The following is a 16517-nucleotide window of genomic DNA, read 5'->3' on the forward strand; positions in this document are numbered from 1 at the left end:
AAGACAAAAGCATTAAGTGTGGCCCATTCAAGGAGGCCAAGAGAGCAGGAACAAGATGGCATTTGTCACAACCTTGCAGGATTTGAGAGTCCTCTGAGGCTCTGAGGGCAAAGAAGCCTCAGTCCCCTCCCTCCTCAGCCAGCATGGTGACTACAAGTGGAAAGGGATGCAAGATACTAAAGTGCTGCAAGGGCGTGGGAGAGACACTTCTGACCCTTCCTTTCTGGAGAGCCCCATGGAAGCTGCTGTCTGGACTGATGCTGAAAGAGGTGCAAGGGCTGCAGAGTGAGTGTGTGGGGTTCAGTTGCTGGGCCTCCTCCCTGGAGAGTGGAAAGAACACTTCAGGTAGGGTGGGGAAGGTGTCACATCCCCTTGTAGGGAGTAACAAAGGACTGAATGCACTGAGGGGCCTCCATTTGTGGGACAGCGGGAAATATGCTAGAGTTTCACGGAATGAAATATTGAAAAAGGTGAGTCTAGGTTGATTAGAGCTGAGAAGGAGAGCAAGTGGAAGGTGATTCAGTGGACCAGACATGAGAGGGTAAGAATCCAAAGACTGCAGACTGGAGCAGAGAGGGAGTGAGGGAAGTCTATGTTGCTAGAGGGACTGTGAGTGATTGCTAGAGTGAGGGTAACTGTAACAAAAGCTTGAAGGCCAAAGGAGGAAGTCTTACTATGAAGCTGACAGTGCTGGCTCCTGCAGAGCTCTATATATGTGTATGCCATTACTCTTCATGGGCAAAGTGGCTGTATGTTATAGATTTTAAACTATTCACAAATTCCCATTGGAATGCAGTTTTCCACAGATTAATGTGGGCCTTTTTTTTTTTTTTTTTTTTTTTTTTAAGTGCATGAATGCTTTTCTTCATTGGTGGTTTTGCTTTTTAAAAGCAGGTAGTTAAACTTCTTTCCTCTTTAAATATAAAATTCTAATTCAATTTAGTCTTTGCAGCATGGGAATGGGGTACTAATGTGACTGAAAGCAGCAGTCTATTGTGTGTGGCTTTTACTATTTTATAAATTTCACGTTTATGAAATATGTTATTACTAGGAAAATAAATTTAAAACCACAGTCCAACTTCAATAGGGATTATATAGTGTTTTCCCATCATATGCTTCAGTGGTATAAAGAGGCAATGCCTTGGAGTAGGGGATTGCAACTTTGCTGCATGAGAAACACAGGGCCGGGAGAGGATGCTGAAGCAGTGTGCAGCATCTACCTCTGAAACTCTGTTCTTGGTAACAAGCAGCTGGTTAGCCCACTGGAACTTTCTGTGCTGCAGAGAACTCAGCCAGTGACATGCAGCCTCATGACCTCTTGCCCAATCAGGGGAAAGTATTCTTGGGGTATGAGAATCTCAGAAAGAGTAATTGTACACTCATAAGATAAAGAGTACTACTTCTCTCAGACCAGCATATTAATTTATTTTGTTTTAATTATCCTGATGTTAAGTCTTCATCTGGACTATGGATGATTCGCACAGTATTTATTGCTTTTAGATTATCCACCAGGAAACAACAGTCTGTGTTCTCTTGTGTTCCTCATGCTTTATGCAGTTTGCCGATAGGAGACAACATAGAGCAACTCACCACACCAAGAAGGGCCAGCTTTCCCTGGATGGCAGCAAATTCTTTCCCAGGTCTGCAGTCAATCCTGGAAACGCTGCCCAGGAATTGAGGAGTGGGTCTCAAGTGTAACTCAATTGTGGGACATTTGCCTAATGTCCATAGGCCCTGCGTCCAAAGTGTTAACACTGTAAGATACACACAGATCAGAGTGTCTTAAGCATGGGAAGGAGACTTGAGGTTGGAGCATGTGAGCGAAGCTGCCATGGCATTCAGCGCTGTAAGAAACAGACAGTTGTTGCTTCTTAGCACCTGAGAACTTTTCCAGCTCTGTGGGACCTCTGCCGTCAGTGTGGATGAGCGAGAGGGCCTTGCCTACTTTATGGAAATCTGAGCATTAGATTTCACTCTCTAGGGTTGGTTGAAGCCTGCCTTGCTGAGCTGTGTAGCCATGTCTTGGCCTTTTAACTGTCTAGCATATACCAGCTGATGAAGTGTCTACAGAACGGTGCCATATCCAGACAGCTTCCTGTGGGATGATGGTGACAGTGCTTCTCACTGTTTGCCCTGCCTCCTGAACCCCGCTTTCTGCTTTTCTCGTATTATAACAGAGAGCAGGCTATGTAGATAATCCTAAAGATTTTGTGAGCTCACCAATACCTTCACACCACCCAGGCACTTTGTGGTGACGTTAACCATACTGGAGATAATACTCAAAAAATGGGAGGATCAGGGTTTGATGCCTTTCTTCTGTAGAAGGGGGTTTTCTATAGCCCATGTTTTTTACTCACATCCTTGTTCCCAAAAATAACTACTCTGAGACTTAAATATATTTATAAAAGCCTAGGCCAATATACCTAGGCATGTTCCCTGACTTGCTCATAACTAACATCCTGTTTATTCTATTCTACATTCTGTCACGTGGCTGGTTACCTCTGCTTAGGTTTCATGCATCTCTCCTCCTCAGTATCCCAGGGTGAATTCCCCACATGCCTCACTCTATCCCAGCATTCATTCTCTCCACAAGAACTCTTCCTTCCTATTTCCTGCCTCAGCTATAGGTCAATCAGCTGTTTATTGGCAGATGAAGAATCCATAGAGTACAGAAGAGAGTATGCCTACATCTCCCCCTTTTAGTCCAATAACAGGCTTTTTTTCTTACAACAAGAAATTATATAAAATAATAAAAATTATGGAACAATCAGGTAAGATTTACATTCACAATGCCCAGTCCATATGTATTTTGAAACTTTGGAGAAAATATTCCATTATCTGTCCTATTTTGTTGAGTTCAGAGTTCTATACCTAAATAATTTTTTTATCTTAACTTGCATTACCAAACTAAAAACAGCTTGTTAGACTTAAAAACATTTTCTTGAATCCTAAACAACTTAAGCTTAATAAGAGACTATAATTATCTAGTCTTCAACCCCATTAGACACTTGCAAAGAAATAAATATTACCTAAATTTGTAGGACATGCAGAGCAAGTGCTTTTCAAAATATAGAAATGACAAGGCAACTGGTGACCTGGACAGTCATCTAAGTTCCTCTATAATGTTAGAGCATCCATCTTCAGCTTTCTGGCCCAGAATATCTGAAAGACTGTTTTGTGAAGCAGGAATTATGAAGGATTTGCCTACCTTGTCTTGGCAAAGCTTGGTAGTCAACTTCCCTGTGTCTAGTTAGTCCATTTTGGACAGCATACTGTCAGCAGCTGAGGCAAGGACAGTTTCTTGTTCAGTGGCTAGCTTACCACAGTTGAAGCAAACTCCATAAGAGTCTTCGATGCTCATCATCTTCTTAGAACTAGAAAAGGTGGGGGCACTATCAGGAGCACACTTACCTTATTGTAAAAGAAAAGCCTTAAATTAATAAAATATTTTAAAATGCCAATTCTGTAGATCTCTGAGGTTTTTGGAGGCCATCTGTCTGTCTATCTGTCTCTCTATCTAACTATCTATCATATATCTGGATTGTTTGTTCCTAGATACTTATTACCTGTTCAACTTAGAAAGCATACATCTGTAACAAACTAGGCTAGTATCTGACATGACCATGAGTTTGATTGATTAACATTAACTTGAATTTCTTAATTATCCTAAACAGTTTGTAACAGCAGCTTTAAAAAGAATTAGAACTTAACATTGCATCTTTAAGATGCACCTACATACAATGCCTCAACATGAGTTAATATATAGTGTCTTGTAACCAAAATATAACCTTAATTTTGTATCAACATACAAAGATCTTCACTAATGTAAGATTTTTGGCTTATTTAATGCTCTATAGTTTAAAAGTAGATTCAGTAACCTACCCTTTTGTCTTATTATTTCTATGCTATTCTGGTATCACCCCTTTGTCTTTTCCTCCCTGCTTCCCTTAAACATTAGATAAGAGAGAAAGGATAGAGGAAAGAAAATGAAAGAAAGAAGGAGAAAAAAAATCTTTGAGTCTAAGCACCTATGCTTTGTTTTCTTCCTGACCCAAATCATGTAACAATTTGTAATAAACCGAATGGCCAAAATCCACCCACCGCTTTTTGGGAAATTGGGGATCGTTCTCTTAAATGTTTCCTGCTGTTTGGGGGCATGGCATTTTTCTTTTGGGGGGCCCAAGAAAGTTGGAAAAATAGTCAAATCTTAAGAAAACTAGCTGTAACATTTGTTGTGCAGTTTAAACGAAGTTCTGTCTGGGACAATCTGAAGGGCAGGACCAATAGGAATCAGCAGCTTTCTTTGAAGCTGTCCTGGAAGCAAGTTGTGATGGAACAGCAATTGACCCAGTCTGAGGTTGAATAAATCAGGATGTGGAATAAATGTGTCTTAGCATCCTTCAGGATGAATCCTTCAGGGCCACCCCAACTTCATTGGTTTCTGGTCCTTTTGTTCTGCAAACATATAAACTTTCACAAGTATATTCATTTCTGCAATAATGTGTGTACAGTTAAAGATGATTCTTTGCTCTTTGAGCAGGAGAAAGGCATCTGTCTTCCTTTACAAGCCATTCTAGACCATATATCCAAATTATAATATAAATTTTAAAAAATGCCATATGAAAGGATGGCAGGATAATTCCCAAGGACTCTGTAGCCAGCAACATTTATTGTCTAAACGTAGTTAAAGTCCTGGCTGGAGACACTTTGATGTCTTGGCCAGTCTCAGAGCTGTCCCTGTGTGGAGGGATCAGTGCGCACTCTACTTGCTTTGTTCTTTCTCTTGATTTCTTTCTTTCTGTCTCCCCAGATCAAATCTGATTTCCAACCATTTGGATGGAATACACAGATTTTCTTCCTTTGTAGAAAGAAATGTAAAATCTCCTCCCCAACATAACACATTTCCTTTTTTCATTCTGAGTTTATCACATATATATGCTGATTGAATTCATCAGTCCTTTCTAAATTTTAGTGTATTGCAGCAGCTGTGATACTGGTTTCACTGATGTTTTAAAAATATAAAGTCAACAATGCACCATTTAATCGATCCCTGGGAGATTCCTTAGCCCCTTTCTGTTCTATGAGCATTTTTTAAAAGTTCTGCTAGAGTTCTCTATAATTGCTTATCCTGTAAGATTACAAGATATATCTGTAACACTTTTTGTGCCATAATGTTTAAAAATTGTTTTATTCTATTTTTGTTAATTTGGTTCTTTTTGTTTGTTTGTTTGTTTTCGAGACAGGGTCTCTCTGTGTAGCCTTGGCTGTCCTGGACTCACTTTGTAGACCAGGCTGGCCTCGAACTCACAGCAATCTGCCTGCCTCTGCCTCCCAGAGCTGGGATTAAAGGCGTGTACCGCCATGCCCAGCTGTTTCATTCTAATGGATATATATGTTGAAGCATCATCAGCTTCAGTCTATAAAAGCATCTCCAAGATAGCCATTATCTCCAACAAATATGTGATCTCAGAATTGGCCTTCTCAGAATTCAAGGCAAAAGCCCATTAGAATTTTGAATATGCTTCAGTAGTATGATGTATCAACATATGTGTAAATCTTAATTCTCCAAACTCTACAAAATGCAACACATAACCTACTGTGTGACATTGTTCTAAGGTAGCAGCAGTGAGCAGAATCTCGATTCTTAATCCATAATATTGCACCTCTGTGGTTCGCCACTCTAATTCTTCCAGCCTTTGCATATTTCTCCCGCCTGGAACCATTTCCCTTGACGCTATTGGAAGTTCCAGATTGAATTCCTCTGAAGGTTCCCGGTTTTGATTCAAAGAATCCTCCAACCTCTGTTCTATGGCCTCCAATCTAGCATCTAGTTTTCTAGTCTCTTCTTTTTTCAACTCTGCCTTGTTTAGATCTGTCCTGAAAAGGACATACAAAACTATAATCATTACTGGAAAAAGTATTTGTATGCTAAGAGAAACAAAATCATATCAAATCCAAATTCATTGTGTCATTGTGTTTTTCTCCATTTTAACATAGAAAAATTTTCTTTTAAATCTCAAAACCTTTCCCTAGGGGCTTTACTTTCTTATATTCATACCAAATACTTCTTCCTATGATTTTTTTAAAAATACCCAGCTCCCCTTCCCTTTTATTGTTTTTAAAACTCAATACATTAACAGTTCAGACACTTGGGGCTTCTCAGTTTATACCCTGTCCTGCAGTTAGCCCCTCTCCAGCCATTTAGCTAGGCCTTGGAGAGGGCTGCTGGCCCCACCCCAGCTCTTCTGCTCACAGGGAAGAGATGCACGGAGCATGAAGTTCTGGGCCCATGTGCCTCACAGGATGTCCAACCCTACTGAGTGGTGGTGCCACCTGTTCTTTGAGGAAATCCTGAGAGAAGCTGCCCTGCAGCTTTGGAATCTGCCCGCTGAGTTAGCTGTCCCAGCATGGTTGCTAAAGCCAGCCCAGCTGTGTCTGGGCTGCAAATCTTCAGCCCTCTGGCCCTTGTGTGAGCCTCCTGTCAGGAGCCTCTACCTGTCTGCACTTCTGGAAAGTGTCCCACCTGCAGAGAATATGCTGGAGGCTATAGTCTGCTTTCCTCTCTTTTAAGGAGACCTGGCCTCTTGTCCACCCAGCAAGTTGCCTCAAGCTCCAGTTCCTCATTTTACCAGCTGCTTACTGGTCTCCACTCAAATGCTCCACCAGTGTAGGTAGCCTTGGCTGTCCTAGACTCCCTTTGTAGACCAGGCTGGCCTTGAACTCACAGAGATCCGTCTGCCTCTGCCTCCTGAGTGCTGGGATTAAAGGCATGTGCCACCACACGTGGCTCAGTGTAGGTTCTTAAGGGGTGCTGTGGCTGCCTTTCTGGTCTAGCTCTCGTGTTTGAAACTTTTGGCTAAAGCCTGAATTTTGTGTCCTAATCTCGGATTATGTGCTCAATGTTAGATGCCATATGTAGAAGGGGATTTTCTGTAATCTGTGTTTTTCACCCATACCCTTGTCCCCAGAAATATCTACTCTGAGACTTAACTATATTTGCAAAAGCCTAGGCCAATATAACCAGGCATGTTCCCTGACTTGCTCATGCCTTACATCCTGTTTATTCTATGTTCTGCCACGTAGCTGGTTACCTCTGCTCAGGTTTCATGCATCTGTCCTCCTCACTGTCCTTCTCAGTGTCATGTTGAATTCCCCCCACTCTTCACTCTATCCCAGGATTCACTTTCTCTACTGGAGCTCCTCCCTCCTATTTCCTGCCTCAGCTACAGGCCAATCAGCTGATTATTGACAGGTGAAGAATCCATACAGTACACAAGAAATCCCTGGATTCTTCCCTATTCTTTTTGAGTGAATTCTAAGGCACACCTGTGTAGTTCTATAACCTGCCAAGGGTCTGGCTCCAGCTGCCTCATGCCTCATGCCTGATGTTTCTCTTTTCCAGCTCTCACTGCCCTGACTCACAGAGAGTCACGTCGACCCTACTTTTGGTCCTAGAGTCCGCTTTCAGGTCTACCTAGACCAGAAGCCCTCTAGACTTTGTGCCTTTCCTCAGCTGGGAACAGTTCCTTAGCTACTGTTGCCTTTATTCTTCTCTTTTCATGATTTTTTTTCTCCTGTAGGCTCACTTCTTGAGAGTATAGTGTGTCTTGCCCCCTCCACCATTATCAGCGGTTCCTTAGTTTTAGAGCTGACATAGTGGATCTTTAACAGTGTTCAGGACATAAGACACGAGCTTACATAGTTGAAGGGCTGCATTGTGTTTGTGCCTGGGAAATAGAACTCACCAAAGTTGGAGGAGGACAGAGCGTAATTCAATACAGAGCTAACAATGTGCCTAGGGGGTGGTGACATTTAGTTGTAAGAGTATCATAGCCTATTCTGTCGTGATGAAGCACTCAAGAAGGAGCCTTGCCTGCTCTCCTCCCTCTCTCATGAATTGTGGATGCAGAGGGTTTTACAAAACAGGGTTCACACAAAAGTCCCTATAAAGGATGGGAGGACAGGTACCACACTCCAGACATGGTTTGGTCCCAGCACTCCCAGCTATCGGATGTGCATCAGACTACCTCACTGGTGAGTGATGGGGTGATGTCTTCTCAGCTACAGCTAGTGGGCAGTGTGCAGAAAACAGGTTCAGGACAGACAGATACCTTAGTTATTTCTTAGAAGAAAGCAGAAATCCTGATTCTTAGTTACATTTCTCAATTCACTAACTATATTGTATAGGACAAGATACATGGCAGGTCGAGGCTCAAGGGTTAATTTTCAGTCCATGTGCTACATTCTGTAGAAAATGTTAGCACTGCAAATGTGAGGGTGGCTTCCTGGAGAGACACCTCCAAGTCGCAGTCTTGTGAATGCTTTGCTTTCAAGGTGGCCTGGGCTGTTCTGTCCTCACACCAGGGAAGCTCTGTGGTTCAAGCCCCTCCTTACACTGCCTCACAATGCTGGCCTCCACTTCCAGGGTGTGTGTGTGTGTGTGTGTGTGTGTGTGTATACAGTGCCTGTGGAGATCAGAAAATGGCATCAGATCCCCTGGAACTAGACTTGGAGTGCTTATGAGCTGCCCAACATGTGTGCTGGAATCTAATCTGGAAGATGAGCAAGTGCTCCTAAGCACTGAGCAAACTCTCCCCTGCCAGCCATATGCTTTTTAAAGGTGGAAAGTAGAGGCATGCCTTTGCTACAAAGATTACTTAAAAGAGAAAATGTTTATTTAAATTATCTGTTTTTTGTCTTTCTTTTTTTAAAAACACAATTTGTTTTAGAAATTTCACATTTATGACAATACCCAAGTATGACACAAACCGCTGTCAGTCTCTGTGATTCTGTGATGATGGGCGCTAGGGCTCACTTTGCAGACTAGAGCTGACTGGCTGGGTCTACACAGGCCAACCACAAATACCTCCAACTCACTGATGATGTTGTCAGTGGATCCTCTGTGTTCCCTATTGTAACCATTCTACAACTGTTAATTTAGCCAATTTTTAATTTCATTCTGTGAAAAGGGCAACCAGCAAAATCATGCGATGAACATTTACTGAGCCCTTACTATGTACTAAATCCCAGTCTACTTAGGGCAATGTATTAAAAAAATAAAAAAAGAAAAGGGGCTGGAGAGATGGCTCAGTGGGTAAGAGCATTCCCTGCTCTTCCGAAGGTCCTGAGTTCAATCCCAGCAACCACATGGTGGCTCACAGCCATCTGTAATGTGATGTGATGCTCTCTTCTGGCCTGCAGGTGTACATGCAGGCAGAGCACTGTATACATAATAATAAATAAATGAATCTTTAAAAAAAAAACAGCCGGGCGGTGGTGGCGCACGCCTTTAATCCCAGCACTTGGGAGGCAGAGGCAGGCGGATCGCTGTGAGTTCGAGGCCAGCCTGGTCTACAAAGTGAGTCTAGGACAGCCAAGGCTACACAGAGAGACCCTGTCTCGAAAAACAAAAAACAAAACAAAACATAAAAAAAAAACAGTTATCCATTCTTCCAACTGATGCACATATCTCTCCATTTTAAAAATATATAAATAAACAACAAAAAAAGGAGATCTGCTTTTCAGGTTGAAGGGAGTTGTGTAGTAAATCAATGAGCACATAGGAAAATAGATAAAAATTAGATAGTGGTGAGAATAAACCAGGATGAAGAGCATGTGCTTGTTGGGGAGGAACTGCTCCATAATGGAGTTAGGTGAAACTGTCTTTGAAGCTGTGATAATGCCTGAGGTCTGAATGACAGACCAGAAGGGACCAGACTGTGAGGATCACAGAGCAGATCTCATCACAGCAAGGAACCAGGTGAGGCCAGTGTTCTAGGAAAATGGAGGATGGAGGATAGAGCTGGAAGGCACATTCAGAGCTCACAAACAATTTATTGTACATATGAAAGCTCTTCAACAACCAAATGAAGTATTCACTTGCAGTTCACTGAGATGTCAGAGTTGATGCTGGGATTTCAGAACTCAATTCTGGAACTATCTAAACTGAACCATTCCTAGACTGAGGTGTTTACCACGCTTGGAAACCATGGTAAGAGAGGCAGTGAGTGATGCAGGAACCTCACTGAGTGTCACAGTTTGAAAGTGTGAACACAGTGAGAGACAACTCCCTTCATCTTTAAGGCAATGCCTCCTATACCGAGGTTACACGCGCTATGAGCAGATGGGCATCTGTACTCAGCTAACTGACAACAGTTCAGATGCTCTCCCATGTTTGGGTAAGTGTTCAACAGAGGCTTGATGAACATATAACAGGCTAGACCCTTAGCCCCAGAGGGCAGTCGTGACACCCCGCTAACAAAGAACTGCTTCCCTCCTGAGGGGTGGTCTGCAAATCTGCTGGAGCCTTGGGCTTGATCGTTATGCCGTGAGTGAAAACAGATGCCCCCTCTGCCCTCTCCCTTGCTGGGTTACTGCTGTTCAGGGACAGGAGCTATGGTGGTCTCCCCCCCACCCACTTTAGAGTGAACAGTACAAGGACTCTTTAGATGCTCCCACAGAGAGGGCTTGCTGCTGACACTTGTACAGGAGAGAAAGTAGCTGCCGGGACCATGGGTGTAGTAGTGTGCGGCACACTCAGAGTGTTTCTCATCACAGAACAAACACCTAAGGGTTTAATAAAGAAAACCTTTCTGTATGCTTTTATGTCAAAACATTCATTCAAGGAAAATATCTAATACTAAAGGAGTGTGTTGCTGTTGGACAGGAAAATGAAAGTGGATTCTTCCTACTGGACTCTCTTGAGTCTTCTTAGGGTCATGCCCCTGAGATATGCACTGATACAATCTTGAGGCCTAGGATGTCAGACTCACAGTGCGAGAGTCCTACTAGGCAGAGCTACCCAATACACTGTGTGAAGTTTGAAAACTGCGTATTTATTCTCGGAGAATTTCACACAAGGACTTTTGGTCTTACCTGCCTTTCTCTTCTATTTCCCTCTTCAACTCTTCCCAATTCCTCCAGCCATGTTCTCCTTCCAACTTTGTATCCTCCTGCCCTTTATATACCCACTGAGTCCAAGTAGTGCTGTCCATATGCACATGGGTGTAAGGGCAGCCTACCAGAGACCATGTCCTGGCTTAGGGAGGGAGGTCAGCCTTCTTCCGGGATGGTGGGCTTTCGTTTGTAAACCGACTGCAATTTAAATGGGAACACCTGGGAGAGTTGAGCCAAGGACTGGCTGGCTACACAAGACCTTCGAAAGTCCAGGGTTAGGTAGATAGCAATAGTGTACCCTTATTTTATAGAAGGCCATACTTACATAGGTAAGGAGAAACATACATCAGCTATAATCTACTTAAAATGCTTCATCAGGATAGCAGTTGACGCAGATAAGGAAGGTGGTAGTCTCTGCTGGGGTATTCTCCACTGACCTGTGTGGAACTGTTCATACCACAACACAATGCAGGCACCTCTCACCCAACCAGTGTTGCTCTGTGCCCACAGAGGGCGTGGCTTCATGGTCTCTCTTGGGCATGGCAGTGATTCTATGACTGTGGGAGGTGACATCATTCAAAAGGAAAACTGAAACATATGGAACCTTAAAGCTGATATTCTAAAAAATTTTGTCAACTTCAAATTTTATGTTTTATTTTTGTTTTTATTTTTCTATTTTTATTTTTGATATTATAATATAGTCACATAATTTCCCCCTTCCATGTATTCCCTCAACCTCCTCATATATTCATCCTTGCTCTCTTTCAAATTTATGACCTCTTTTTCCATTAGTTGTTGTTATATACGTGTGTGTGGGTGTGTGTGTGCGCGCGCGCATGCGTGTGCATGTGCACCTAAGTAGGTAAGTGCAAGCTTCTAAGACTACATACTTGGCTTTTAATCTCAAGTTTTATAAAATAATGTTAAAGTACAGTTGCCAGCACCATTTTCCTTTCTTTCATGACATACATTCTGTAGCTTGTGTTGTATTGAACATATATGGAAGAAACCATTGGCACCCATCTTGGAAACACCTGGGTCAGTTCCTTTTTTGTTGTTGTGTTAAAACATCATGCCTAAAAGCAACTTATAGGAGAGAGTTTATTTTGGTTTGTGGTTCTAGAGAGTCCATAATGGCTGATCACGTTTTATCTGCGCAGGAAGCAGAGGAGCAGCAGGAAAAAGTTAGCAAGGCTATAATCCCCGCAGCCTGCCCCCAGTGATGGGTTCCTTCGCCAAGGTTTCATAAGGATTTTATAACTTCTCCAAGTTGCACCACCACCTGGAGACTTGAGTTCCATCACATGAGCCTCTGGGGGACATTTCTCTTTCAATCAGTCTGCTCTGCCTTTTTCTTCTGACTTGGGGATGTCGGTGACTGGCTGCCAGCCTCCTCATTGCTGTTTCTTCACATGATGTGAGGGTATGTAGAGGGTGTCTGGCAGCATTTTGTGTTGATAAAGACTGCCCTCCCCCACACCCCACCCCTCGGGATCTTTGGACACCCTGTCCTAGAATAAACCATTCTCCCATTTCACTGGAGCCGACTACGGCAACAGCAAAGTGACAGCATAGTGTGTGGGATTCACATGACCTGGCTACCAACAGAACAAAACATGTTTTGTGTCTTCCCACCTATATTTAACCAGTGGCTTTACTTTATTTTTCTTATTTTTCAACCACACTTGGTGTCAGCAGTTACTAATTTAATAATAATAAGACCCCTGCTGGCTGTCCCCTTCCCTCTGTCTCAACACTCAGTTAAACTGTCAATAGCAGCTCCTTTTCTTCTTTCTTTTCTTGAACAAAACAGTAAGCCCAGATGACAGTATTTTGGTTTTGAACTGGGGTTAAAAGCAAAGTTCCAATTTTATCATAATTAACCTTAAACACTCACCAGGTGCTACCATGCAAGACACTGTTGAGGTGACATGGACTGAGCATTACTTTTGGGGTGCATGGAGCTAAAAGGCTTGAGGTCTAACCTCAGGACTGCAGAACCTTTGCAAGGCTCTGAGAAATAACCGCTATGGAAAGTACATAAGGCCCCGGATAAACTGCAAGAATGGTACAAATTCAGTCAAGAAATTATTTCCAGCTGAGCCCCTCCTGGCCTCAAGGATGATGTAAATGTAACCTGAGCCTTTGGAATGAGGTAAAGTTTTGACATGGAGAGAGAGGGCAAGAAGCCATTTCTGTGTGTGACGAATGAGTATATCCAGAAGCAAAGGCTGTTAGAGCAACTACAGATGGGGCAGCTTGGCTGAAGGAAGAGGCCCCATTGGGACCAAGCATGGACTATGGTAAACACTGGGAAAATGGCTGTGGACTGAGGCAGTAACTGAAAGGAACAGGGCTTTGTTTGGGAAGCTTAGCCTGTCAGTGTTGACTCCAACTCAGGTTATAGAAAAGAATGACCGAGACAAAGGTACTAAGTACCAAAGCCGAGGAGTAAATCTTTTGTGCTTACTATTTCCCCCCTGGCTTCTTATTGATTTTCCCTGTCCTTTGGTAAGACAGCAAGGACCTCCCAATGCGATCCCTACTGCTCAGCCTGTAGAAGAGCTAAGGGCACAGGCAGAATCAGCAGTCACAGAGAGCATCCTCACTACAGTCACAGAGACACCGAAAGGTCATGCAGAAAGGAAGATGCTCGTGCAATTACGAATGGGCAGAGCCCGAGGATCCTGAGAAGTAAATCTCTGTCTCATTTCACAGACAAAGAACAGAGCCCAGCTGAGGTAGCAAGTTGGGACACGGCTGATAGACCATCACTCTCTCTCTCACACTCCATCCCTGGGCGCTTTCCTAGTGACTGGAGGGCGTTTGTAAATTTCCCGGTCTTGCCTGAGACTGACCACACCAGCTCCCAAGCTATTCAGCGTGTCTCTTGGCCACAGGAAGGCCCCAGCTGTTATCCTGGGCATGAGGCAAAGGTGATACAGCCACTGCTATTGGGTAGGTTTGTGTCACTGCAGTGGGTAGAGTCAGTGAGGGCTGTGCAGAATCCAGAGGACAATCCACCCACGAAGGGTCTCAGAGATAAGTACTATTGACATGTAGTTCTTTCTGTAGGCTGCCATGTACGTAAATATTTGTATGTGTGCTACAGCTAGTGCCAGTTATACCTAGACTATTGTGTTGTCACTTCCCTCAATGTTGCACAATTTCCTGTTTAGCAAATTGTCCAAGAATTTGAATTTTAATAACTATTTTTTAGATGGATGTGGATTTATTTTTTCAAAAATTCTTTGTTATTAGTCATTTGGTTTGTTTTCTATTTTGGCTATGATAAATGATACTATAACATATAACTTTATATTAAATATATATATAATTCTATACATATGTAATTAGTTATACTTATATATTTCTCTACAATAATTTTCCACATGTGTATAATATCGTTTTCACCCCCAGTTCTCTCTCTCATCCCCTCCCACTGATACAGTACTTCCCAACAAGTCCACTCTTGTTCTCATACAATTCTATAAACACAATTACTGGGATATGCATCTTCTGGAGGCCTTTCTGGTGGGGCACACTAGGAGGAACTTAGCATTAGGGTGGGGCATCCTTGGCCTGTTCTTCCGCCACATAAGCAGGTCACTGCACCCCATCATCTCTGTCATCTGTTAAGAAGGAATGGTTCTGTTCATCTCTCTAAGCTGCTGCAAATGACATGAGGTTGTACCTTTAAGGCAGCTGACATGTAGGACATGCTCGAAACTGCTGCTTCTCGCTTGCCATGGCAAGGTTCGGTGTGTGTGTGTGTGTGTGTGTGTGTGTGTGTGTGTGTGTGTGTGTGTGTGTGTGTGTGTCTGGATGTGTGTGTGTGTGTGTGTGTGTGTGTGTGGATGTGTGTGTGTGTGTGTGTGTGTGTGTGTGTGTGTGTGTGTGTGCGTGTGTGTGTGTCTGGGTGTGCTGAGGGAAAGAGAGGGTCCTAAATCAGTATTCAGGAAGAAGTGAAACTGATTCACCAGTAGATGTTTTTTATCAATGACAAACTCAGTCTCCGTGATGAAGAGCCTGCACATTCTTCCTGCACATCTGCAGGATGGTCTGAGAACTGGCTTTAGGGGTTCAGAAGTCAGTGTGGAGTGGAGCCAGTTCCACTGTTAGGTAATTAGTAGGTACTGACAGTGAAGATGAAGTGGGAGCCCTTAAAACTGTGTGTGAGGTAGGTACATAGGTAGGTGTGGTGGCTCAGACCTGTAACCCGAACACTAGGGAGGCTGAGGTAGGATAATCCCAAGTAGGCTGTCTTGGGCTCTCTCTCTCTCTCTCTCTCTCTCTCTCTCTCTCTCTCTCTCTCTCTCTCTCTCTCTCTCTCTCTCTCCCCCTCATCTCTCTTCCTCTACCCCACCCCCCACCCCCGCCTCCCCCTCACCCATGCTGTCTTACACACACACTCAACACCTTCACAGTCTTTCTTGGCACTATGTAGTCTTACAACCCTTTCTTGTCTCTTTCCCCTTGACCCTCCTTCCTCAGAACTCAGCTTCAAGCTCTACCAGCGGGCAAAGCATGTGTACAGTGAGGCTGCACGTGTGCTGCAGTTTAAGCAGGTGTGCGAAGACGCCCCGGACAATGCGGTCCAGCTGCTGGGTGAGCTAATGAACCAGAGCCACAGAAGCTGTCGGGACATGTATGAGTGCAGCTGCCCTGAGCTGGACCAGCTGGTGGACATTTGCCGGTGAGCCAAGAGGGCCGCGAGGGGACCAAAGCTTGCCACCAGGGAATGCTGTTTCAATGAACAAAAAGCCATAGTCTCATCATTTCAATGAATCCTTATATGAGAGACTCCAGTCCCCATAACGTAGCGCCCCCAGGTTCTCCCTGCACGTCTGCAGGATGGTCAGAGACCTGGCTTTATGAGGCCCAGAAGTCAGCCGGGAGCCAGTTCCATTGCTAGATGACTAGAAGGCAGCTTTTCTCTGCCGTGGGCATTTTATGTATTTCAGAAACCCTTAGGAATGCAATGGAGTTCTCGCGAGAAGAGAGTCAAAACAGGGTCTTGACCTTGAGAGTTCTGTTGAGGGAGGTGGGCTGGAAAGAATCACTTAGAAAGCCCTACCTCCTAGACTGCCATATTTATTTTGGGCAATTAGGGGAAATAAGGACTAGGAGAGGCCAGTTTATAAACTTGGCCGTGACTGAAGTGTAAAGATAGAGTCTCTTTCACAAAACCTCCAGACCTTGCTGTAATTGCGCAAGAATAGGGGATAATAGAGTGTCCCTCCCAGGGAGGTCCCCACACTGACCTTGGAGAACTGAAAGGGAAATTGGAGGGGAGTTGGATGAGCTGGGTTAGCTCACTCTGACGATGACACAGCCCTGCACGCAACTAGCAATGGAAATGTAATTAGCCACTTGGCGCCTGTGGCTTGCCAAGCACACACCGCACCCAGTCAGAAAGTTTAAACCATGCAGCTCCATGGATCACAAATGGCACGCAAAACCTGCCTGGCCTGGCCAGAGACTTGCGCACAGCATGGCTGAGGCACTTCCTGCTGACATCAGCCTTTGCTCACTAGTGGCCAAAACCCCTTCCAGAGCTCGTTTTATTTCAAACGCTCTTTTAAAAAAAGTATCAAGGGTCCAGTAAATGGAAAAGACAA

General features: G+C 43.8%; 2 protein-coding genes across 4 annotated transcripts in view; one reads left to right on the forward strand and one right to left on the reverse strand.

Annotated features, from left to right (window-relative positions):
- Cops2 (COP9 signalosome subunit 2) overlaps positions 1 to 16517 on the reverse strand; it is a 257228-nt gene that overhangs the window by 140524 nt on the left and 100187 nt on the right. The gene's annotated exons all lie outside the window — the stretch shown is intronic.
- Galk2 (galactokinase 2) overlaps positions 1 to 16517 on the forward strand; it is a 139213-nt gene that overhangs the window by 111585 nt on the left and 11111 nt on the right. For all 3 annotated transcript variants that reach the window (XM_051144543.1, XM_051144542.1, XM_051144544.1), the window contains exon 9: positions 15391 to 15592. In XM_051144543.1, coding sequence (XP_051000500.1) covers positions 15391 to 15592 — 202 coding nt within the window. The remainder of the gene's footprint in view (positions 1 to 15390; positions 15593 to 16517) is intronic.

Source organism: Acomys russatus, chromosome 4 (assembly GCF_903995435.1).
Source record: "Acomys russatus chromosome 4, mAcoRus1.1, whole genome shotgun sequence".
Taxonomy (NCBI): Eukaryota; Metazoa; Chordata; class Mammalia; order Rodentia; family Muridae; genus Acomys; species Acomys russatus.